The sequence below is a fragment of the Glarea lozoyensis genome, assembly GCF_000409485.1.
Source record: "Glarea lozoyensis ATCC 20868 chromosome Unknown GLAREA21, whole genome shotgun sequence".
Classification (NCBI taxonomy): Eukaryota; Fungi; Ascomycota; class Leotiomycetes; order Helotiales; family Helotiaceae; genus Glarea; species Glarea lozoyensis.
In genome coordinates, this window is record NW_007360996.1 from 271,293 (window position 1) to 295,042 (window position 23,750).

At 45.5% G+C, this 23,750-nt stretch overlaps 6 protein-coding genes across 6 annotated transcripts; 3 read left to right on the top strand and 3 right to left on the bottom strand.

Annotated features, from left to right (window-relative positions):
- Positions 1-596: 596 nt before the first annotated feature.
- GLAREA_12863 (Thiolase-like protein) lies at positions 597-9,158 on the bottom strand (the record flags this gene model as incomplete). The annotated part of the gene is made up of 17 exons (XM_008084626.1): positions 597-1,523; positions 1,572-2,049; positions 2,103-2,443; positions 2,492-2,566; positions 2,617-2,910; positions 2,967-3,833; positions 3,893-3,918; positions 3,966-4,062; positions 4,109-6,243; positions 6,295-6,744; positions 6,789-7,227; positions 7,277-7,389; positions 7,441-7,564; positions 7,613-7,703; positions 7,889-8,113; positions 8,170-8,367; positions 8,422-9,158. 17 exons carry the CDS (start codon positions 9,156-9,158, stop codon positions 597-599), a joined length of 7,617 nt encoding a protein of 2,538 aa, XP_008082817.1.
- Positions 9,159-11,349: 2,191 nt separating this feature from the next.
- GLAREA_12864 (Cytochrome P450) lies at positions 11,350-13,525 on the top strand (the record flags this gene model as incomplete). The annotated part of the gene is made up of 11 exons (XM_008084627.1): positions 11,350-11,557; positions 11,615-11,672; positions 11,765-11,876; positions 11,928-12,000; positions 12,053-12,099; positions 12,163-12,401; positions 12,459-12,681; positions 12,726-12,817; positions 12,865-12,959; positions 13,016-13,117; positions 13,191-13,525. The coding sequence occupies 11 exons, from the start codon at positions 11,350-11,352 to the stop codon at positions 13,523-13,525; spliced, it is 1,584 nt and encodes a 527-aa protein (XP_008082818.1).
- Positions 13,526-13,633: 108 nt separating this feature from the next.
- Positions 13,634-14,479, bottom strand: GLAREA_12865 (uncharacterized protein; the record flags this gene model as incomplete). The annotated part of the gene is made up of 1 exon (XM_008084628.1): positions 13,634-14,479. One exon carries the CDS (start codon positions 14,477-14,479, stop codon positions 13,634-13,636), a length of 846 nt encoding a protein of 281 aa, XP_008082819.1.
- Positions 14,480-15,422: 943 nt separating this feature from the next.
- On the top strand, positions 15,423-17,319 carry GLAREA_12866 (MFS general substrate transporter; the record flags this gene model as incomplete). The annotated part of the gene is made up of 6 exons (XM_008084629.1): positions 15,423-15,614; positions 15,674-16,060; positions 16,119-16,295; positions 16,351-16,536; positions 16,595-16,675; positions 16,729-17,319. 6 exons carry the CDS (start codon positions 15,423-15,425, stop codon positions 17,317-17,319), a joined length of 1,614 nt encoding a protein of 537 aa, XP_008082820.1.
- Positions 17,320-18,725: 1,406 nt separating this feature from the next.
- GLAREA_12867 (Cytochrome P450) lies at positions 18,726-20,341 on the bottom strand (the record flags this gene model as incomplete). Its single annotated transcript, XM_008084630.1, has 3 exons — positions 18,726-18,865; positions 18,916-19,943; positions 19,992-20,341. The coding sequence occupies 3 exons, from the start codon at positions 20,339-20,341 to the stop codon at positions 18,726-18,728; spliced, it is 1,518 nt and encodes a 505-aa protein (XP_008082821.1).
- Positions 20,342-21,390: 1,049 nt separating this feature from the next.
- On the top strand, positions 21,391-23,450 carry GLAREA_12868 (GABA permease, putative; the record flags this gene model as incomplete). Its single annotated transcript, XM_008084631.1, has 9 exons — positions 21,391-21,525; positions 21,576-21,646; positions 21,692-21,715; positions 21,769-21,858; positions 21,914-21,996; positions 22,054-22,428; positions 22,483-22,502; positions 22,552-22,872; positions 22,938-23,450. The coding sequence occupies 9 exons, from the start codon at positions 21,391-21,393 to the stop codon at positions 23,448-23,450; spliced, it is 1,632 nt and encodes a 543-aa protein (XP_008082822.1).
- Positions 23,451-23,750: the final 300 nt, after the last annotated feature.

The window sequence follows — 23,750 nt, forward strand, 5'->3', positions numbered from 1 at the left end:
CAACTCAACCTCTACATCGTATTGAAGAACCTCTGCAAGTTCATGCCGATATGCCGGCAGAAAAAAGAGCGTGGGAATGCACGTCGGGATCTGCGTGCCGGAAATGTCCTCGGACATTCTCTTCCACGAGATATCTGAAGTAAGTTAAGGAGCTGCTTCCGAAAGCATTGTGATTCAGTTGCTGACCATCTTGTACTTCAGAAAACATATGCTATCATCCGATCACAGACATCTATGTCCGTACCCACCATGTCGCTGGACATTCCAGCTTCCTAAAGACCTCAAGAGGCATATCCTCAATCATCATGAGAAGATGCGAGCACCGAAATATCATTGCACAGAGAAAGCGTGCGATTACCATAGTTCTTCTGCGAGTGGAAAGTTCTTTCCAAGGAAGGACAACCGGGATAGGCATATGAGGAAGTTTCATGGGTGATGGAGGAGAACGAAATCGTTATTTCTTTTGATTTATTTTCTGGATACTTCCAATTTCAGTTTCAAGATGCAGAGAGAGTTTTTGTGCTCGGATTTGATGATTGTGGTATTAGCATGAATTTCTTATTGTCAATCGCTGATCTACACGGAATCTAAATACACTAAGGCGCTTTCATGGCCAGATATTCCCTAGCAATGTCTTCATCTGATTTGCCGTTCTCGGGTGATAGCTTCTCCAATAATTTCTTTGCGGCAAGTGCGCCCAACTCTTCGAAAGATTTAGCATTCATCATCTCGAGTACGGTGACGGTCGACCCGAAGCTTTCCTTCCACCAGTTCCGCAGATCTATAGCGATTAGCGAGTCTAGCCCGAGGGCCGTCGGGGACATCTTGATATCAAGATCTTCCTCAGGCTTCATGAGACTTATGAACAAACGGAGGCCTATCTCCCGAGCGAGAAACTCGACACTTGCGGCCTCGACAAGCAAGCTAGGTTTTTCGTTGACAGATGCCAGGAAGAGTCGCAGCGCTTCATTCCCTGATGTAGCTGCGCTCGCGTCTACAGATTCGAGGTTGCGATACACGCTCATTCGAGGATCACGCTTCCAGATACTGCGATTTGCAGGTGATGTTATCGGCATAGTCGAGCGAAGGCCGATACCCACCTGGCTCGGGTTGGAAAACGAGTCGGGGAGAGCGATTGATGATGGGGAAGATCGTGCCATCATCAAATGTAGGGAATCGAGCACATCTTGTTGATGTAATCCATGGAGCGATGTCGAAAGCAACGTGTCCATGACTGCTTGATTCTCACTTACGTAGCCTGCATCCACCACACATCCAATATCAAGGACAGATGCTGGCAGACCGAGGCTGTGTCGATATTGTACGAATGCGTCGAGAAACGTGTTGGCAGCGGCATAATTTGCCTGGCCCCACTGTCCAACAAGTCCCGAGAAGGAACTGAAAAGAATGAAGAAGTCCAAGGCGTGATTATCCAAGGCGTTGTGTAGGCACCAGGTCCCTTCAACCTTCGGTGCAACCACGGCGTTCCAGTCTTCGATGGAAAATTGGGCAAAAGAACGATCCTATTATGGTCAGCTGCGATACAAGTCTACATTCATAATATCACTTACCCTTAAGACCATCGACATTTGCATCACACCTGCGATCGGCAATGTCGCATTTTTAATCATGTTCTCGACATCTGCCAGAACAGACACACTTCCAGCAAAAGCCTGAACTGAACACCCATAGGTTTCCAGTTCGCGAAAGAATTGCTTATGACTCTCTGATTTCCCAGCTGATCGTGAAAGGAAGATTAGATTCCGCGCGCCATGTTCTGCCATCCAAGTCGATATCGCCTTTCCAAGACCTCCCAAACCTCCAATCATCAAGTACGAAGCATCCGATCGAAGTACCAATTTGGAGGGGGCCAAATTCGTCAAAAGGTCTCCGTGATCAAGCGGCATTCTCAATACAATCTTCCCCATATGCTGTCCTTTTTGCATATAACGGAATGCTGCTTTGATATCAGTAGCGTCAAATATCTTAATAGGTCTGATGGGCTTGATAGCTCCTTGCTCGTATAGCTGGAGTACTTTCTTGAGGAGTCTGTATTCATATGATTAGAGATTTATCCTTTTGATCTGAAAGAATTATCTTACCTGTGTATAACATCTGGTCGCTCCTCAGCCATAACGGCAAGATCAATGCCAAAGAAGGAACGGTTGGCTTCGAAAAGACTCATCCCAAGTTTTCCCTGGCCTATGAAATCCCTCTTCCCAATCTCGAGCATTTTTCCATATTGGGCCACACATTGCCAAGACGCATGAAGCAAGTCTCCTGATAATGAGTTGAGGACCATATCGACACCTTTTCCATTGGTTGCTTTCAAAATATCCGGTAAAAATGACGCATCTCTTGAATGGAAGATATGACTTCGAGGAATGCCAAATGTTTCGACAAGATATTTTGCCTTGTCTTCATTCCCCACCGTCACAAATATCTATTATGAATTAGACTTATCTCATGCCTGTCCCATAGGTAGACTTACTTCAGCACCAGCCCATTGAGAAACTTGAATTGCAGCGATTCCAACACCGCCAGCAGCAGAGTGAATCAACACCGTCTAAGCACCATTAGTTATTGTGGAAAGTTGAATTGCAAACCATAACCTACCTGACCCTTCTCCATTCGACCTAGATCTAGTAAAGAATGGACGACTGTACCATAGACCACTGGCATTGTCGCAGCATCTTCAAATGAAAGACTATCTGGTATCTTTACGCAGAGTTTCGAATTTGCCTTTACAGTCGTTTCCAAAGTGCCCGTCGCCTGAACAACGACACGATCACCGGCGACTAGATTATGAACATTGCTACCAACCCTGCGGATGAAACCTGCGCATTCACAGCCAAGGCCAGAGCTATCAATCCTCTGAGCATCGACGATGCCCATGGAGATCAAAACATCCTGTCACGTCAAATGTTAATCGCGTTACTGTTGTATTTGCAATGGAGTTCCTTTACCTTGAAGTTCATTCCTATAGCGCGTGTTTCAACCTCGACTTCGTTAGGGCCCAACAAACTTGGATCAAATTGAAGCCAATGAAGCGTATCAAGAGAACCCTTCTTTTCAACCTCCAACCTTTTGGGTAGATTTGCGGTTGACGCCTGGGACAACTCCTTGGAAACAGATATCCAGTGGAAGCGGCTGGTGTAGATCACATTTTTCGAAATTGCAAATTCCATGTCCGAATCGACATCTTCCTCCTTAGTTCGGTGTTGAAATTTAACAAACACATCAATGACTTTATCCCAACCGGATGTAAAGCTGTCTACCTCCAAGGTTGCAAATGAAGCTCCTACTTCTGACCGAATGGTTCTCGCAAGTCCAATAACTTGAGAGTAGGCGGGATCTTCGCATAAGATCTGGGAAGGCTTCGTTACCCACAACGTCCCTATATTCTCGGTCTGAAGATGAGTTGCATAACTCAAGAAGTCGGCTAGCTTTTCCCCTTCTATACTTGGAAAGAAAGGTTCTTCTAAATCCAAGACCGAGATCACATCTTGGTTGGCTGGTGGCAATTCAGGGAAGTGAACGATCCCAGTACGATACCCACGATCTTTCAAATGAGCTTCCAACTGTTCGACCTCAACGCCGGATTTACCACACAGTATCGTCACACTTTTGCTGCCTGGGAGCTCTTTCTTGGCAGTAATGGGCTTAGAAAATATGTTTGCGTTGACCTGGTAAGGCACTTCGTCGTCATAGAGTACAGTCTCTGCTCCCGAAAATCCAGACTTCTTAAGTTCTTCGTCCCATCTCGCTGGAGAGACAAATGGCTGATCTGGTCTTTTATCAGCTGCACCAAGCCACCAGCCTTCAAATAGTCCCTGCGAGGTGATTAGCAACTAGTACAACAATGGAGGCTTACACTGTTTGAGGGACTTACCATAATGAAGTTGACCCATTTGGTATCTGTGATATGTTAGCACTTGAATCCAGAACCTGAAAAGTCTACTTACTAGGACATATCTCCTGGAGGAAGAGAGATCCGTCAGGATGCAGGAGCTTGTGAATGTTGGATAGAGATTCGCCCAGAACAGGAGTGGCATGTATAACCTAAGGTTTATCAGTAGAGATCAACATCATTCAACAACACACTTACATTTGTGGCAATGATTAGATCATAAGAATGAGCCTCGAACCCCTGCAAGAGAGGATCCTTGCTGATGTCTAAGACAGTGTAGTCTATCGCAGAATAATTTTGGAATCTCTCTTTCGCAGGGCCAAAGAATCCGGCAGATATGTCTGTGAAGGTGTAATTCCCGTACATTCTCTCACCGAAGCGAGACTGTAGGTTGTTCAGAACAATCTCCGTCGTTCCTCCAGTACCTGCACCGACCTCCAAGATCCTTAAGTGTGGCTTGTTATGAGACAGGGCGCTAAAATACTTCGAGTAGTCCCACAAACCAGCAAAGTCGTAGATTTGAGTGAGGACATCATCTTTCATCAAGAGCTCGAGAGGATTTACTTCCCCAGTGATGATTCCTCCGAGGTTTTGAATAATTCGCAAGAGTGCTGTGCCCGCTGCTGCTGACTCAGTACTTTGTAGCTCGATAGAAGTCTGCTCAATTAGCTTCATTCTATCCGAATCGTTGAGCTTTACAAGACTTTCAAGTCCATCTACCAACGGATACTGGTTGGTTTCAATGCGATCTTTCTGTTGATCGATCCACTCAAGAAAGCGCCCAAGATGAGCTTGTTGGGCCTCAATTTTATTCTTCTGAGAACTTGTCTCAAGAATGCATAGGGCGGTAAGTTTCTCCCCAAGCATATGCGAAACTCTCACGTTCTTTACGTTTTGTATCAAGTCCTTCGTTTCAAGGAATTCAATATCGGGCTTCCACTCCAACTGTATGCCAGCATGCGGGTCTAGGTCAACGGCATCGCCTTCCACTGGAGATAGTCTCAAGCCTTTTAGTCTTAGCACTGTTTGTCCATCGGTTGCCCCAAATGCGTTTCCGATGACGACACCTTTTCTCGCTGGTATCGTCTCTGCAAACATGCGAACCTCGGAAGAGCATTTCCGTATGGAAAGGTACTCTATAGAAGTGGGCAAACACAGTTGAGTGAGGTTCCGAGATTGACCATTGGCGAGAGCAGTGCTCACCAACTGGAAGCAAGGATCTAGTGTTGCCGGGTGCAGACAATATGGGGACTCATCGCTTTGATTTGCACAAGGCACAATTGCAACTGCTGTGTTCTCCTTCACCCCCGCAGTAATATCATTTAGGGTGCTGAAAATTGGCCCGTAGTTCAATCCTACTCTGCGCATTGCTTGATACCACGAGCCGGAGACAACCTGTCTTGGTAAACCATCGAGCTTTGCGATGTCTACTGAATCTGTCTCGAAACCTTTTCGGGCTTGACCAACACAATTTTTTGTCCATGAAGTACCATCATACGATGAAATTGTAAAGTCGTACCAGTCAGAGTCTAGCGATACGGTGAGTCGACTAGGATGAAGACTGGTCATTATCTCTGTATTTTTTGAATCATCAAGAACCAGGGCTGAAGAGAGGGTCACGTTCCTGAAGGTACAATCTTCATTACCTGTGAGCTGGCGGATAGCCTCTGCTATCAGAGCAATGTAGCCAGCCGCAGGGAAAACGATATCAGTAAGGATCTTGTGGTCCTTGATCCACGGAACGTTATCCAAATTCAGCAAGCTACGCCAGGTTGGTGCAAAATCGTTACTTTCTGCCACCCGAGAGCCAAGGATATCATGGTGGGGGAAGCGTAGTTGTCGATACTCCTTTGAGAGGCGACTCTCATTCCAGAATTTTCGTTCGTAGTGCCATGGGTATTGTGGCAGGTCGGAAAGGACTCTTTTACTTTGATTTGTGGTTGAGAAGTCGATGTCAAATCCAAGACAATGTAACTGACCAACGGCTGTTAAGAATGACTTTGTACAGTTTTCGTTCCTTTGAAGAGTTGACGTGTAGAGATGGCTTCCCGTTGTACTGTTGAATATTTGTCTTAAGGGACCTGCCAATGCAGAATGCGGTCCGATTTCCACTAATACACTTTTCTGCACTGCCGGACCTAGTATAGATTTCACGGCAGTACTGAATAACACAGGAGACTCCAAGTTGGATCTCCAGTAGGCTGCGTCCAGCTTTCCAGCATCACTGATTGGCTTTACTTCGACGGTTGAGAAAAAAGGAATTCTCGATTTCTTGCTGGATACTTTGTCCTGGATCAGATCTTGGTATTCCTCTCCAATTGCTTTCATGTGGTCTAGAATTCAATTAGCCCTGGCGCGCAGAAGATAGCGAGATTGTTACATACGAGAATGATATGCCATGTCCACGCGAAGCCGTCGCACTAATTTATCGGGGTTTGCAAGTTGCACAGCGGCCATGACCTGCTCAAGCTTGTCTGCATCTCCTGAGATTGTGACGCTATCAGGCGAGTTTTCGCACGCAATCAAGACGCCCGGAACAAGATATGGAGACACCTCATGATGACCTAGACCTATGGCAGCCATTCCTCCATTGAGCTTTTGCGATTTCATGACGTATCCTCGATAATACGCAATAATGATGGCTTCATCGGCTGTGATAATTCCCGAGGTATAGGCTGCTGCAATCTCACCACTGGAATGCCCCACAACTCCTTGAGGCTCGATGTTCCATAGTTTAAGTAGATTGACAAGGGCTATTTGGATAGCGACACACAAAGGCTGGGACAACTCGGGGCTGTTGATCAGGCTAGTCTCCTTAGGTTTGAGAAGCTCATCTATTGTAATTAGTATCATTTCATTGACCTAGTGTTTCACATACCCTCGAGATTCCACGACGGAGGGTGCGCGCATTGAGCCAGGGTCTTGTTCAAGGCGCCTATATCTTTCCGAAAGGAAGGGTAGTTGATGAGAAGCTCTTTTCCCATTCCTGCCCACTGCGCGCCTTGGCCTGTGAAAACGAAGAGAAGTGTAGGAAGACCACCAATTCTGACGGGAGGGGTAAAAGTCAATTCCTCAAAACCACCAACACAAATTGAACGGTATTGCATATGGTTTCTCCTCAAAGCCAATGTGTAAGCAAGGTCGCTCAAGACTGGGCTTTTAGTCTGAATGTAGCTGGCATAGTTCTTAGTCAACCTTTTCAATGATTCCGGATGATTAGCTGAGAAGACGAGAAGCTCGGGACTTGAAGATGTGCTTTGCTCCAGCAAAGAAGTCTTGTTTCCGACGTTCCACGACGCTGCGGAGTCGAGTACAACCTTAAACGTCAATAAACTTCCAATGTTTCACACATTTCCAGTGACTCACATGGGCATTTGAACCGCCAATTCCGAATGAATTGACACTGACTCTCTCCTCTCGACCTACTGGCCACGGAGACACCTCGACCGGGACTGACAGCTTCGCATCCTTAAAAGGGACTGAGATCCTAATCAGTATACTATAGCTTCGCGTTCGGCTGCCAGACTTACTTTTTGGATTCGGAATCTTGAAATGCATGTTTGGAGGTATGGCTTTCTTTTCCATGGCTATGAGCATTTTAAACATGCTGGTCAATCCAGAGGCACCCTCTGAGTGTCCCATATTAGGTTTGACCTTTGCAGTTAGTTTCATTCACAGCTTGCATACGATTTGTGTACTTACAGAACCGATAAGAACTCCATTCTCCCCGAAGACTCGTGCCACTGCCTGTGTCTCCAAGGGATCACCAATAGGGGTTCCCGTACCATGACACCTTTAACAAATTAGCATACGTTTGTCTTGTTTGCTCTGGAGTCGAGAGCTGGAGGTGAAGGGGATAATGTGTTGCACACCGCCCGAGTGGCAGAATTATCTTGCATGGTCAGATAATTCTGCCACTTAGGCGGTGTGAAAAGCAATACCCCTTAAACAGGCTCGGAACAACGGAAATATACGAACTCAACCATCGCCGTCTGCGAAACATCATTGATTCCGGCGACTTTGTAGGCTCTTCGAATGAGAGTCTCATGGGCTTGAGAGCTTGGATATGAGATCCCAGGTGTCTTGCCATCACAATTTATCGCTGTAGCACGAATAATGCCCCGAATTGGATCGCCGTCAGCGATTGCGTCGGAGAGTTTTTTAATGTAAACACAGTTTACTGCTTCGCCCCTTGCATATCCGCTACAGTCTCGGTTAGCATGCGGCAGTGAAGACCTAGCAGCTAAGGTTACACTTACTCCGCGCTTGCATCAAATGATTTACAGGTGCCGGTGGGCGAGACAACCCCTTGTTCGGTCATGGCAATTGTCATTGTAGGCGTCAATATAAGGTTCGTTCCGGCAACTACAGCTGCTGTGCAATCACCGTTTCTCAATGCATCGCAAGCCATGTGCAATCCTATCAGAGCTGAAGAGCAGCCAGTTTTGACGACTAAACTGTGACAACTGTTAGAGATGCATACATCATCGCTTTGAAAGGATGCGGCCTACCTAGGACCTTTGAAGTCGAACTCGTACGAAATTCGATTTGCAAGAACATAGTCTCCATGGCCAGTGATTCTGTAGGGGCCCATTTCCAGAGTATCTCTCAGTTGTGTCTCGAGCCAATCTTCTCCGAAAACACCTATGTAGCAACCGATGTTGTTCCCTCGCCAATTTGTTTCCCCTGCGTTTTCTAAGCACTCCCAAACAACCTCCATAAGAAGCCGTTGCTGCGGGTCCAGCCTGTCAAGCTCTTTCTTGCCTAGATTGAAAAAACCAGCATCGAAGTCGTCAAGATTGACATCTTCCAAGAAGTACCCAGAATCTGTGCCCACGCTTTGTGGTTTACGGGAGGGGTTGTAAAACGCGTCAACATTATATCGATCGCTTGGAACGCGGCAACGAGCATTCTTCTTATTGACAAGCGCTTCCCAAAGGGATTCGGAGTCATGAACGGCGCCAGGTAGCCTCATTCCCATACCTATGACGGCAATAGGCTCGGCACCATTATTTCCCGGAGTACTGAATCCGTTACTGCTCTCCCCAGCTGTGAAGCTGGAGTTACTTCCATTATCAGATAGTGCGTTGACATTGACTGTAGCTGCATTCGTGAGTTCATCAACCTTTTTACTGTCCAAAAGACCATTTGTATCCGGGAAAGCATTTCCGATTGATCCATTCATTTCACTTAAGTGGCTCTTAAGCTCAACAAAGTCTTCGTAGCCGACGGCACTGTCTGTCGCCATGTTCTTAATGATACGATATGTCTCTACCAACAAAATTGAGTTTAAAATTGAAGTTTCACAATGAAAGTTCTCAAGGTGTGTGCATATATTGTGGTCTAATGTCAGACGACGCCTCTTCATACCATAGTCCGTTTGAAATGATCCCAAGCAGACATGAAGCGTCATTATTCCCTTTCCAACTGGCTTCATTACGATCCCGATTCACATATGCAATGCAGTCAGCTTAATTGTGCTTTCTCTCTTCGATGGCCCTGTTATTGCATCTCAGAAACCTTACATTTTGTGCCTCGTATTGCAGTACTTCGATATATTGGTAGAGACTCGCACGCCTCGATTTAAATCAGGTCAACAAAAGCAAGGCCTTATCTTACCGACCATTACTTGTCTTTCTGGTAGAGGCGGTCTGATATTCTCTCCGAGGGATCTGATCGCTGTTCCGTCACAGCTGAACGCATTTGTCCGGCGAGTATGTTTTGACAGTTCTTCTGATTTGTAGGATCATCATCAGAATCGTAATCAGAGTAAGCTGATTATGCAGTGCGAGTCTTCCGCATGGGGTGGATATACCCTGGTACCAACCCAGCCCTACTCTCTTCAGTACCAACCCAGGCTAGTTGATTTGGGTAAGGCACCGGACTGACATGTATCCCATTTGGTAGGGTATACCCCAAATGTACTATAGTAAGTAATAAGTTATAAAGTTTTGCTATAACTTAGTGCTACCTCGGGGTGGACAAAATAAGTTTTAGTCAGCTGGCCACCAATCTTGTACTGAGTACGGCGACTTCGAATGGAGCTTGAATGGCCTTGTTTACTTAAAATAATTGACAAAATATGTGATAGTGTGATAGGTTGATTGACGAAATATACGATCTTCGTCAATTATTTTCAGAAGTATCATGTTTCGGCTGCCACTTGTTTTGTGCTCCGCGAGGTTGTCAAACCGAAGAGTTGGTAAACATTTAGTAGCACTTTCTGACCGTCTTCGGACCGGAGCCGGAGGACACCTTTATGCCTCGGGGCTGCATCGGGCCGATGTTTTTAAGGTAGGTTGTACCCCGTACCATGCTCTATTATCACGCCATAGGTGTAGTACCAACCCATACAGGCCTTGGGTATCACGCGGTGCACAGAAAAGTCCGGATTTTACAAACTCGCTGCGTTTGAGATACCTGAAAAACGGTAAGGCTTATAGGCCCCAAATTAATCCTCAGGATACTAGATTGCTCCTAGACTACTTTATCATTTTCTATTTATTCTTGAGATTTTTCTTGGTTGAGTTATACTATAATTTACGGATTTGGAAAATCCGGACTTTTCTGTCCACCGCGGATACCGACTGCGGAACACTGTGCCGTGCTGCATGTTCTCCAGCGTAATATTATTTCTGCATGCAGCATGTTCCAAATGCTCATCAAAACCGTGTACTCGAGTAGGGAATTTCTGAGCATTATTCCGCCGATCCGTTCCGCTGCTGCACGTCAGATTCGGGTAACATGGTTGTGCTACGTGATTTGATGACAGCGGCTCTAAGGCAGCTGTGCGGCAATGCAACAGAATTCAAGTACGAATCGTACATTACGCAGTTTAATGTGCCACCAGTGTGCTGCAAAACTGACGGGAAACCCTTCTGGGGTATTGATGCCAGAAACCGACCTTGTAACACACCTTCCTTAAACAGTTATATTTACCCTTTGGGATAGAGGTATTGTTGTATATTTACTTAAACGGATCCGAAAATTCAAAAATATAAACCTAGGGCCGAACATCGTTATTCTATCCCAAGAGGTATCCCGTCAGTCTTGCAACACACTGGTGTGCCATGTGTAGAACTTCTATACACCGTAAGCAGAGCTCGGCTTTCGACTCGCACTTTATTGATTAGTGAAATAAGCTGCATTATCCTAGGACTACCATGCAGATGTAGCTTTTGCTACCCTCTCTCCTGTCCAGCAGGCTTACCCAATTACCAGATTCATCAGGCCATTGAGTATGTGAAAGGATATCTCTTGGACAACCTTATCTTTTTTCTGCACGTTACTTTCTCCCAGCTTGATTTTCCCCTTCAAAATATTTCCGCTTCTCCAAGACCCATCCATCAAAATTTGACTTTCAGAAAGGATCTTTGAATACCACGATATTTAAAAAATTTTGTCGTCTCGTTATTGTTAAGCCCGTTTCACAAATCACTATGGCAATTACTTCGCATATACCGGCTTGGGGCAAGTCCTCATGGCTTTCCCATTTCTCGTACCAGGAACGACCATTTACACTTATCGCATTATGTTTCATTGTGGTTATAGCAAGTATCATAATGATAAGGGCGAATGCCCGAAGAACCATCAAGATCAACTCCCTAGGCTCTCGATCTTCTCAAGTCCCCTCATGGGTGCCTCTACGTACGATATTGATGAAATCTCCATCAAAATGTTCTCTAGATTAACATTGTACTTCAGAGTTGGACGTCCTATTTACGGCAACCCGGCACCTCATGCGTAATACCTTCTTCGAATAGTGAGTGTTCCAAAATGGTCATCCCTGTGTGCTATAACAAGGAACATAAGGAAGGCTTTTGATGGCAAAACCTTGCTGAAGTAACCCAACAGTACACAGGAGTTACTCAATCATCCTGGTCACACAATTGAGTTCAATATCTTTGGGAGACGCATCCTAATGACTGATGCGCCCGAGAACATCAAGACCATTATGGCAACAAATGTACAGTAGGAAACTGTCTTCCGGATCATGGGAGTGCTGACATGGGGAAAGTTTTCGATCTGGCCTAAAGGACACCACATGCATGGTATTTGGAGCAACGTGCTAGGTGACTCTATTTTCACAAGTAAGTTTTCACTTCAACACATATTAGAGCCTTCCAGCTGAAAAGCGAAAAGCGGATGGACCACAATGGCTAGCAAGTAAGACTTTGTTGCGCGGAAATGTAAGTCCTCGTGAGGTTGAGAATATTGTTAAGCGAGACGAGGAATACTGAGTAACGTGTTAGCTTGCGAAATCTCGAACAAACGATTTAGAGCTTACAGAGATCGATTTTCAAGAGTTGAAAAAACACTTGGTGAAGGATGAGCCTCAGGATCTGTATGATCTGACAGATAGATATCAACTCGATGTGGTAACTAGAGTTTTCCTTGGGAAATCAGCAGATTCACTCCCGAGCATATCCCAGTCATTCCGCAGAGCAATGGAGAATGTCTTTGATTGGAATACCAAACGGATTTTCTTGGGGTAACTACTAATATTCAAACATTTTTCTCATATCTTGCGCTAATTCGGAAATTCTAGCCCTATTGGAACGTTGATACCAATGAATATTGTTGCGGGGAAATCTTTGCAAATTCTGAATGATTATATTAATACCTTTGTAGAGCGTGTCAAGGCAATGTCTTTCGAAGATGTTGAGGCTATTCCAGAAAATGACCGCAATCTCGTACACACCTTGATCAGAGAAGAAAAAGACCCTAAGGCTGTAAAGGACCAGTTGTTAGCGGTTCTTACTGCTGCAAAGGTATTTTTTTCATTGTCTTTTGTGAATTGAGATTAATTTTGTAGGATCCATCTTCGATGACGATGGCCTTCGCTATCTATGAATTGGCAAGAAATCCAGACGTTGCTGCAAAGCTGCAAGAAGAGATATCGCGAGTGTAAGAAGTCATTTTTTACATTGGAACCTTTACTAACACTGTTACAGCTGTGGGCTTTCCAACTTGCCTACAGCAGCCCAAATACAAGAGATGACTTACGCAAAATGCGTCATGAAAGAGACTTTGAGAATGTATCACAGTCGTATGTTTGTTCCTGTTATACAGGTGTTCGAGAAGAGAACTGACGATTTGCTGCAGTGGGGTTTAACATGCGGACTGCTTCAGTTGACACCTCTCTTCCAGTGGGTGGGGGTGTCAACGGGAATGAGCCGGTGGGAGTTCCAGCAGATACACAGTGCAGTAGGTCCACTCAAAAAACATGCTTTTTCCTCACTTTTACGGGAATTTGTCGCATTACTAAATAACATCTTAGTTTACTCCGTTCTCGGTCTCCAAAGGCGCACCGATGTCTGGGGCCCTGATGCAGAGGTGTGGAAACCTGAGCGCTGGCTCTCCCACACTGCAGAAACATGGAGTTTCATCCCTTTCAATCATGGCCCAAGAGTCTGCCTTGGACGAGTTTTTGGCCAGCAACAAGTCCTTTACCTCCTCGTCCGCCTCTACCAAGTTTTCGATCGCATCGAATTGATCTCTCCCAAGCAACAGCAGATCAAAGTTGAATTGAATACCAAAATGGCGTACCCATGTCTTTGTAAATTTTACCTTCGACAGGATTCGAAGGATGATGATAAAGAATTATTGGTGTGAGCAGAAAGTACAAGTGTGATTAAGTAGGACACTTGCCCTGTCTCTCGTACAGGAACAATGAATTGGATTTAGCATTGATTTATTCAGATTGTTTATCTTAGAATAAGATCAAAGTTTTGACTGCCGGGACCCGTCTGTTGCTTCCTTGGCAACAATGGAATTGATGATATTCCAATATCTTTCCTCTCCAAGGCCTTTCCCATGCCTGCAATGACCGCTCTTTTCAAAAAGTGCTCTCCCTACTCTCCACCCCTTACTTTCTGCCATGTCTGCATGCCACTCGATATCTTCCCAGCTTACCAGCAAATCTTCCTTGGAATACATGTACTGCTTGAACGTGTCCTTGCCGAACAACGATCGATCATTCATGTCTGCATTGAATTGACTCAAAACGTTGACCTTGCCCGTCAGCTTCTCGACAAGCCAACCAATCGTCACCACTAGAAGCACTAGCCCTACGCCAGGGTATCTGATATACCAATGCTGACTCGGTACCTGATAAGACAGGCCAACAAAAGCCCTTGAGAATTCTCCCCGAGAAGGTGTGCTGTCAAGTATCAATCCATCGACGTTCAGCTTTTTCCCCCCCGTGATCTCCTTATATGTTCGTAAAAGTAATCCAAGCTGCTGCGCACCGGAATTTGAGAAGGCGTGCAAGAAGAGGGGACCTAGAGTTTCTTCTAACAGGGCATGCATCACCGGCTGTAGACTAATCTTCTGCCTGGATTCCAGACGGTATACCATGTTGGAGACAGTGCCGATCAGGACAAAAACCCGAGATGTAGGAAAGAGGCGTTGGTAGCTCTCTACGTAAAAGAGAATATTCTTGGGCGCAGCATTCATCCAAGTTGAGAGTATGAATGTCGGCGCATCTTTGCTCCACAAATTTGGTTGAAAAAGATACGTCGTCTCACTCAGACGGACGGCATTGTGGAAAGGCTTTTGTGAGGTCATGGTGGTGCGGGATGCTCGTATTTCGATAAGGTGATTGATGGGATCAAGGCGAGAGGTTGTGGTATCAAAAGGTAAATGGTTCGTTCGTGCGAAGAGCGATCTTTTCAATCGTGAGTCACGCTAAAGTAGCGCCGCATAGATTATGATGCATATATCAATTATTTAGAGTCTGACAGGTAGGGATGGTTTAGCTTATCAAAAAATTGGCTGCGGGAAAAGTAACGTCAACAAGTCGCGATGTTCGTCAGCCTTGTGCGACCTTAGGAGAAGTTCACTGGCATGTGAATGTTTTAAGGTCGAGCGATAAGGTAAGGCTCAGTATAGCTTAGCGCTACTCTACCTTATTGTATAAATTGAAGTAAACATAATTATTCTACTTATATTAAAGTATCTTTATATAAAAGGGATTAAGAATACAAGTTGTCGTCGTGTTATAAAGAACCGCTGGCAGTAAAAGGCTCTTCAGTTTTCGGTAAATCGGAGTTTATCGCACTAGTTAGGAATGTCATTGTATATATCCTGCCCTTCACTCTAGAAATATGTTATTCCCAGTGCCACAAGATGTGCACCAACAGTCGGGGGTTGGTTATTGGGTTGCCATCCTGCAATGGTCCCAATACTTGCTGACTGCATTATCATCTCAGGCGGTGGTGATCAGTGATCAATCCAGCACGTGTCCGGGTGTTGGTTTTCCTGCGTTGCTGATAACATGTACCAGCATCGTCCATTGGTACCGAGGTTTTCTAGCGGCATCCTGGCCAAAGCCGTGTCACGTAAGGCTGTGCTGTCAGGGTCAATCCTCATTCCCACAAGTTACCCCAAGATTGTGGATTTGCTTGTGGATTCATCTTAGATATCTCGTTAGAAGTAAACCTTACAGCCTGTTTGATTAAGAGACTTGACCACGCCTCCAGTGTACAATTTAAATCGCCAAAACGTCTCAATGAACGACTCGCGACTGAAGGCCAGCGTTGCGATGCAACCTCTGCAAATAGAAACCCCTCCGGAAGCTACAACAGCTGCAAGCATGGGCAAGCCAATGGAGGGGAAGATCTTTTATATTGCTTTATCTAGCCTGAGTGTTATTGCTTTGTTGGATGGATTGATGACCACGGCTCTGGCTCCAGCGATCCCGGTTCGCATGAAAATACTCCATCTTTTCGCAGAAAACTGCTAATTCGTTCTGCTAAAAAGGTCATAATTGGAAGTCTTCATGGCTCTGCTCTTGAGGGTTTCTGGGCGGGGACATCCTTTCTTCTGTGTGCTTGCGTTTTTCAACCAACTTTCGCCTCATTGTCCCAGATATTCGGTCGAAAACCTTTGCTCTTCCTGGTCTTGTTGCTTTTCACAGTCGGGACAATTATTTCTGCAGTTGCTCATGGAGTCGCAGTCTTACTACTTGGTCGCTCTATCCAGGGAGCTGGATCCGGGGGAATACTTGCAATGACTTTGGTCATCATGACTGATATTGTGACAATCAGAGAGCGAGGCAAGTGGATGGGCGTAATATTGATGCAGTATGCTATCGGGACAATCATGGGTCCCATTATTGGTGGTGCAATCGTTGAGAACATCTCATGGGTAGGCTTCAAGCTCTTCTCGACGGTCCAATAAACTGACCTAAAGTCTGAACATATAGCGCTGGATCTTTTGGGTAGTTCTCCCAGTATGCGGCTTCGCGTTCGTGATGATCTTTTTGTTCAAGGAGCCTCATGTCAGGGCTGGATCGATGCTTGAGAAACTGAAAATGATTGATTGGTTTGGGCAATTTTTGGTTATTGCATCACCTACGGCTATACTTATTCCAATATCATGGGTGAGAAGAACCTAGTTAGCCCGAACATTAAGTCACTGCTAATCCTGAAAAATAGGGAGGTCTGCAGTACCCATGGAACAGTTGGCGCGTTTTGGTACCGCTTATTCTTGGAATCTTCGGCCTTATAGTATTCGGATTCTACGAAATATATGTGGCAAAAGAACCTGTCGTCGTTCCACGAATAATGGCAAACAGGACAGCGGCTTCCATATATTTCGGTAGTGTAATAACAGGGATTCTGGTAAGTCCTAGCATACATACATGTGTTTATGGGAGATCACCTGCTAAACAGCGCACAGATGTTCAGCGAACTTTATTACCTGCCACTGTACTTCGAGGTAGCCAAGGGATATTCGCCGCTCATGGCTGGAGTCGCATTGGTAGATAGCTACATATCGTTGACAAGAAAACAGACATGCTAAATAATCAATAGATACCTCAGACATTTTCGATTTGTCCCGCCAGTGTCATCACTGGCATTTTGATCACTCGTACAGGCCGCTACCGATGGGCAATATGGTCCGGATGGGCCCTTACTGTGTTAGGAACGGGCCTACTCTACCTTCTCGACGTCCATACCCCGACCGCGGTTTGGGTAGTCATAGGAGTCGCTTCTGTTTTCGGAGTCGGGATGAATCTGAGTGCGATGAGCATAGGAGTTCAAGCGACTGCATCAGATGCAGATCTACCAACCGCAGCTGCGCTATACACCTTCTTTCGCTTATTCGGACAATCTGCTGGTGTAGCAATCGCAGGTTCAATCTTCCAGAATCAGATGGAGAGGCACCTGAGAAGATATGCCGATCTGGCAGCGAATGCTTCCATGCTTTCCAAAGATGCTGCGAGTCTTGTCCTTTTGCTCAAGACCATGCCTGACTCTGAAAGGAAAGAAAACATCATACAAAGTTATGTTGATTCGTTGCAAATTATTTGGATCACCATGATGGGGTTTTCTATTGCAGGTTTCTTGACTTCGTTCCTTGTCAGAGGCATCTCTCTGGATCGGCGGGGTCCAACGTCTTAGGTCGGGATCAATACAAACCCCGTCTTCGCTCTGCTTACATCTTGCTTTCTCGGACATACTTTGCTCTTTGGCTCAAGTTTTCAAGCTTCTGTTCCAGATATCATATTTCCGAATTTCCATTCCTCCATCCGATGGCAAATACCGCACCTCCTTAGGAGCTTCTGCTCCCCACCTATTCTTCCCTCAGTTAAAAGAGGAAGAAAAAGGGCGCAACTTAAGCTACCTTGCTCTTTTGCTCTCTTCTAATAGGAAGCGTTGTATAAATACACCTCTTTCTAGGGAAATAGGCTCTCTTGGAGGAATTAAGCTCTCTCTAAGTATAGTATAGGAGTCTTAGAAGAAAGCCTAGAATAGAAGGACAAATGAAAGTAAAAAGAAGAGCTATATAGGTGTTTGTACGTCTCTATATAAGACAGGCAAAGACGTCTTGGAAGAGTATCTGTAGAAAGGAAGGAAGAGAGAGACTATACGACAGTAGGCAGATAGGTAGGCGGGTGGTTGTAGCGTCTAGTAGCTCTAGTGATTTAGGGAGGAGAAGTGTGCTATCGAGGCTGCAGATTAGGCTCGTACTTACGTGATAGTAGGGCTATAATCGAGTCTAGCCAAAGTGCCTTCGAGGGTCCTAGGAGCTTTTGTAGGCCCTTGTACGGTGCGACTTTATAATGTTTAATCAGACCACAGTTCTTGCTGACTTTAAGCTCCCATATCTATGCCTACTAGCTACTGCGGATTATCACTTAACGCTTTCAGCAGCCTTACCTCAAACAGCTTCCCAAGTTTCATGTCAGACCACTTTTTGGACTCTGGTTCCCCTCATGACGAACGTTATAACACAACCGTCTGGACGTGTTTTATCCCTTCGCCGGCGTTATCGGACATCCAGTTATCCGCTCTCTCGATACCTTTTGCTTCCTCTTTCTAATCGCCTTCACTCCGTGGCTTTTTGACACTTCTCTGCTCGATAAATGAAAGGTAGTTTCGGGCGGAAGATGCCAGTAAAGGCATACAAAGGTTTGGAAAAGGAGAACCTACTCCGGTGGGTTTATTTCCTAGTTAGCACCCTTGGTCCAAGCAAAACCCTCGCGTGTATGCAGAGTATGACTTGGACTAAGGCATGGGGGGTGATGTTTCTCGGGTCCTATCTTGTCCTTGAAATGATCATCTATTGTGCAAAAAGTTCACCAGGAGAAGGATACCTTGCAATTGCGCCAGAATCATCTCATCGAGAAGCCAGAATTTTGTATATATTCAGGGAAAGAGAATGCAAGTTCATTTATGTGGGAGTTACGCATTGCAATTCGTTTTTGAAGCTTAGGCTAATGGCTCGTGGACAGCAAGACTGATATTACAAGCTCGAACGATGACAGGACAAAAATGGACAAAAACACTCTTTTCATGCCTTAATCTTACATCTGTTTGCGAATACCAAGCATTACCTTATTATCCACAGGCGCGCCTATCAGGCCGTAAGTTTGCTTGAAACTGGTCTCGGGAACGATCACTGTGTCAAATTCAGAATATACCGCGACAATGAACGTTTTCATCACTACATCCGTTAGCCGATAAAAAAGCTGGCTGGGTACAAAATCTACGTACTACGAATAGCCAAATGACTTCCAATGCACATTCTGCTTCCAGTACCAAAGGCCCACAACCATTTGTTCATGCTCTTTCGTTGTTCAGCCGAGGCAGCTATCCATCTATCTGGCAGCCATCGTTCTGGATTTGGAAATACAGCAGAGTTGTTATGGAGGCAGTATATAGATGCACTGACTATTGTCCCACCAGGAATATCAAATCCACCTAGATTGCTTCCTTTCAAAGGCACATTACGAGGAAACGGACCCAAGGCTGCGGGATATCGACGCAAAGTTTCCAGCAGAACCGCGTCAAGGAAAGGTAGGCTCTCTATATCCTGTGCCGTAGGATGAGCATCTAAACTTGAAAGCTCTAGCCGTAAGCGGCTCAATACCTCGAAGTTCCTGGATAGCTCACACATCACGTATGTGACGGTAATGGCAGGACCTTCATGCCCCGCTTGGATGTTGTCCATCATTTCTGCTGCAACACTTGGATCTAGGTCCGGTCCAGCAAGTGTCGGCTCAAGCTTCTCTTGGAGTTGCGCATACAACGAAGTGTGGGGCTTTTTAGTCTCAAGTAGACTCTGCTTTGTCCTATCACAGACTTCAGCGACCATGGTCTCTATCGATTGGAACGATGTCAGGACTTCAGTCGATAAAAGCGGGATTCTCAACAGGTAGCACAGCTTAACCAGCGTTGGAAGCTCCGTCATCCAGAATAACGCGGATACGGCTTGTTCGAATAGTGTGAGCTTATTTTTCTCCTTAGGATCAAGCAGAAAATTGGTCTGATTGCCCAGTCCAAACAAGTAAGCAGTTGTAATATCCATCATGGCAGCTTTATTCTCTCTGTGGATGTCAACCACAGATTGATTTAGTGCCCACATCTTCATCTGCGGAATCAACCGCTCTAACAAAATAGTATCCAGGATTTTGGTCACTTCAGATGACGTTTGAACATACGAATTCGAGAACATAGGGAAGAGCATTCTCTTTCGCTCAGCATGCAGCTTGTTAGGACCGATCCCGAATAAAAATGACTTTCTGGGTTATGTCAACTCTGGCGATACGCAAAGATCATGCCGGATTTACCCATAATTGACAAAGCCCTTATACCACTCCCCCTTTTCAAACCCACCACTATATATTGTTTTTACGCCATTTTCGATACAGTTTACACTGAGCTCCTTGGGTGCGATTTGAATAATTGGTCCGAGACGTCTATGGGCGCGTTCTCTTGCATGATGCTCGGTTTCCGTTGCTTTCAGATACAACAGCCAGAGTCTCGAATACGGTGCTGAAAAGTGAGCGTTTGGGATTGCGGACAAACTCGAAGCTTGCGTTGTAATGTTCCAGATGTTGTTCAACAGATAACAGACCACTGCCACTGCTGCGAGCCACGCAACAAGCTGATATGTTATGGAATTAGACGTCGGCATCATATTCTGGGCTGCTGCGTTGGGAATGGACGTCGTAATTCTTTTCTTTGATTCTAAAGAGCAGCATTTGATTTCAGGGGACCACAGCCCTTACGGCTGTGTTGATGCATCGCTGGCCGTTGCATGCGTCGTATGATTGACGCACTCCCAGTGGTCGTCTTCAGCAATCAGCGTTATTCTACTGGCCAATTTGCAATCACTTTCTTTTTCCTGTTGGCCGATTAGCTTTGATCTTCCTTCATTCACTTGGCATTCTTCTGCTGTTATTTTGCTCTTTTATTGTCAGTTGGGCTCGGAATGCGGATTCTTGTGGTTTGGACTGGTGGCTTGGTGGACCAGGGCGTCTAGATTTAGACATTGGATTTCGAGAAATCAACAAGAAATGAGTATAGTCGCCAAATTACGCTGCCACACTGAATTCAGCTACATGCTACTCGCTGGACGATTTGGAGAGCTTGTGGGTGGTCATTGTCAGCGTTCAAGCGAGGGGATTCAACGAAAGTGTTCTGGCTGACAAGTTAATGATCAAGATGGTGTATCAGAATCATTGATTTGTGGAAAGCCCAAATAATTAGCGATTACAAAATCAGACCCGGTGGTCTCACTTTCCACAAATTTTATCACCGAGTAGACGAGGTCTGATATCTAATTGGTCAATGCTAATCAGCGATGCACGGAATTCCGTTTCGGGCCGCAATCTTACAATCGAAATCCGGCTGTAACCTCATTCTTGTTCAGTTGTGCGACCGCCATTGCATGTGGCGTTCTCCCTGAAGCTTCATCCGAGCTTATCATTCGGCGTCTCTATTATGGCTGGTGCAGGCCAGAGAGCACGGGTATTGCCCGCCAATGATGAGGTTTCTTGGGACGGGACTTGGTGACATCGCCCGGAAACTGGGGAACATGGGTGCTTGAGCATTGGAGAATCTTGCTATTTGATCTACTTCCCACTGGTTGTCGACACTTTCAAATTGAGCTTGTAGTTCTCTTTAAACGCTGCGACGCATAGGAGATCGTAAAGCCCTCGAACCAATATACTCCAACTAACAACTATGGAGCAGAAGATAACACTGCAAGAGAGTAACCGCGAGTTAAATGATTCGAATATCAGTCACCTTGAATCTGATACCGATGGAAGCCCTGACAACATTTATCTCAACCGCACAGGGAAAAAGCCTATCCTCAAGGTTCATGAATTGAAATTTATCTATCGACCCAAAGTCTAACGACACGCCAGCGAACTTTCGGCACACTCTCGATTCTAGGATTCAGCTGCATCACTCTGAGTACCTGGTCGGGATCCTACATGTGAATTTCACCGTCCTAATTTATTTAACAAGCTAATAGATGTAGAACATTTGGTGTTGGTCTTGTGAAGTATGACAAAAGTCATTCCTCCGTTATTGGTCCCCTTATCTAACAATTTGAAGCGGAGGTTATGCTGGCTTACTTTATGGCTTCCTAGTCGTTTGGGCTGGAACATTAGCCACATTCATAAGTCTTGCAGAATTGGTTTCAATGTGAGTTTTATTAGTTTGCTCTGACATATACATTGTGACTGACCGCATTCTGAAGGGCTCCGACATCAGGTGGACAGTATCATTGGGTATCTATACTTGCACCAGTCAATTGCCAAAAGATTGCCAGCTATGTTACAGGTGAGCACTTTCGAACTTCATGGAGTTTTGGGACAATCATTGAACTAACAACATCAGGGTGGCTCACAGTAGCAGGCTGGCAAGCAGGCGTCGCCGCCTCTTTATACATCTTAGGCACGCTCGTCCAAGGTCTCATACAAGTCTGTGCACCAAACTACGTACCTCAACTCTGGCACGGAACACTTCTATTCTATGCAATCACTATTTTCTGCGTTCTGATAAACCTGAGTGGCGAGGTGCTACCAAAGGTTGAAAGCGCCATACTATTCGTCTTCGTCATTGGATTTATTGCTTGTATGGTACCGATGGTTTGGCTCTCTCCCCACGCAAGTGCGAAAACAGTGTTTACGACCTGGATTAATGATGGTGGATGGAGCTCGCAGGGAACCTCGTTCTTCGTGGGTCTGGCTGGAAATGCTTTTGCGTTCCTTGGTATGTTCATGTATTCTCTAAACCCGAAAGTATCTGTGCTAATGAGAATAATAGGAGCGGATTCGGCGTATCATGTAAGTATTTGACCAAGCGAAGCAAAGTACACAACCTGATTGACTTCAGATGTCAGAAGAGATCCACAACGCGGCAGTAGTAGTTCCACGAGCCATCATTCTAAGTATCACAATCAACGGCGTCGTCGGATTCGCAGCACTCATTTCTATTCTCTTTTGCCTCGGAGACGTAGATGAGTTATTCCAAACTAAATTCTCCTACCCATTCATGCAAGTCTTTCTAAATGCAACAAAATCTACGGCTGGAACAGCCGTGATGGTAGTCATCGTAATCATCACCGGCATTGGTCTTGGTATCGCTGCCGTCGCCGCAGGATCTCGTATGTTATGGGCATTCGCTAGAGACAAAGGAGTTCCTGGTTGGAGACACGTTAGTAAAGTAATATTACTTCTCCGAACCTGTAGTGGACAATGACTGACAAAATTTCAATTTAGGTAAACCCCAAAACCTCAATGCCAACAACCGCAATCGCATGTACAACAATCTTCTCCTTCCTAATAGGACTCATATCCATCAAATCACCCACGGCATTCAACGGCGTAATCTCCCTAACCCTGGCCTCCCTCTACTCATCCTATTTCATAGCCTGCGCACTCCTCCTCTGGCGTCGCTGCACCGGCTCCATAGTCATGCTCTCCCAAAACGACACCACAATTGCCAATCTCCCCGGCGCCGCAGGCAACCTCGCTTGGGGACCTTTTCGCGTTCCTGGAATCGCGGGGATCTTGATCAATGTATTCGCATGTATATATCAGATGGTGATTCTGATTTTCACGTTTTGGCCGACAACGATACCGACGACGGCTGAGACTATGAATTATAGCTCGCTAGTTTTTGGAGCGGTGGCGCTGCTTAGTGCGGTTTATTATGTAGGTTGGGGACATAGGACGTATAAGGGGCCGGTAATTGAGGTTGATATTGCGGGGAGGAGTGTGGGTGAGAAATAAGCGAGGGGTTGAGTTGATAGTATATTATGAATCATAATCCTTATTGATTATATGGGGGAGTGGGATTGAGTGGGATTGGGGTTTGTAGTGATGAGTTCTCTAGACCGGTTCATAATTAAATCGAAGCAAGCATCACAATTCCCCTTCAAACTTCTATCGCAGTCAGCAGACCCGAACGCTAAGTGACAGTTAAACAAGGATATCGACACTCGAAAAAGAAATCACTTCATGAGATAAGTATTGTGCACATTATGCGGACTAATCTGAGAGACTGTTGGCACGATCAATATCTGCTGTATT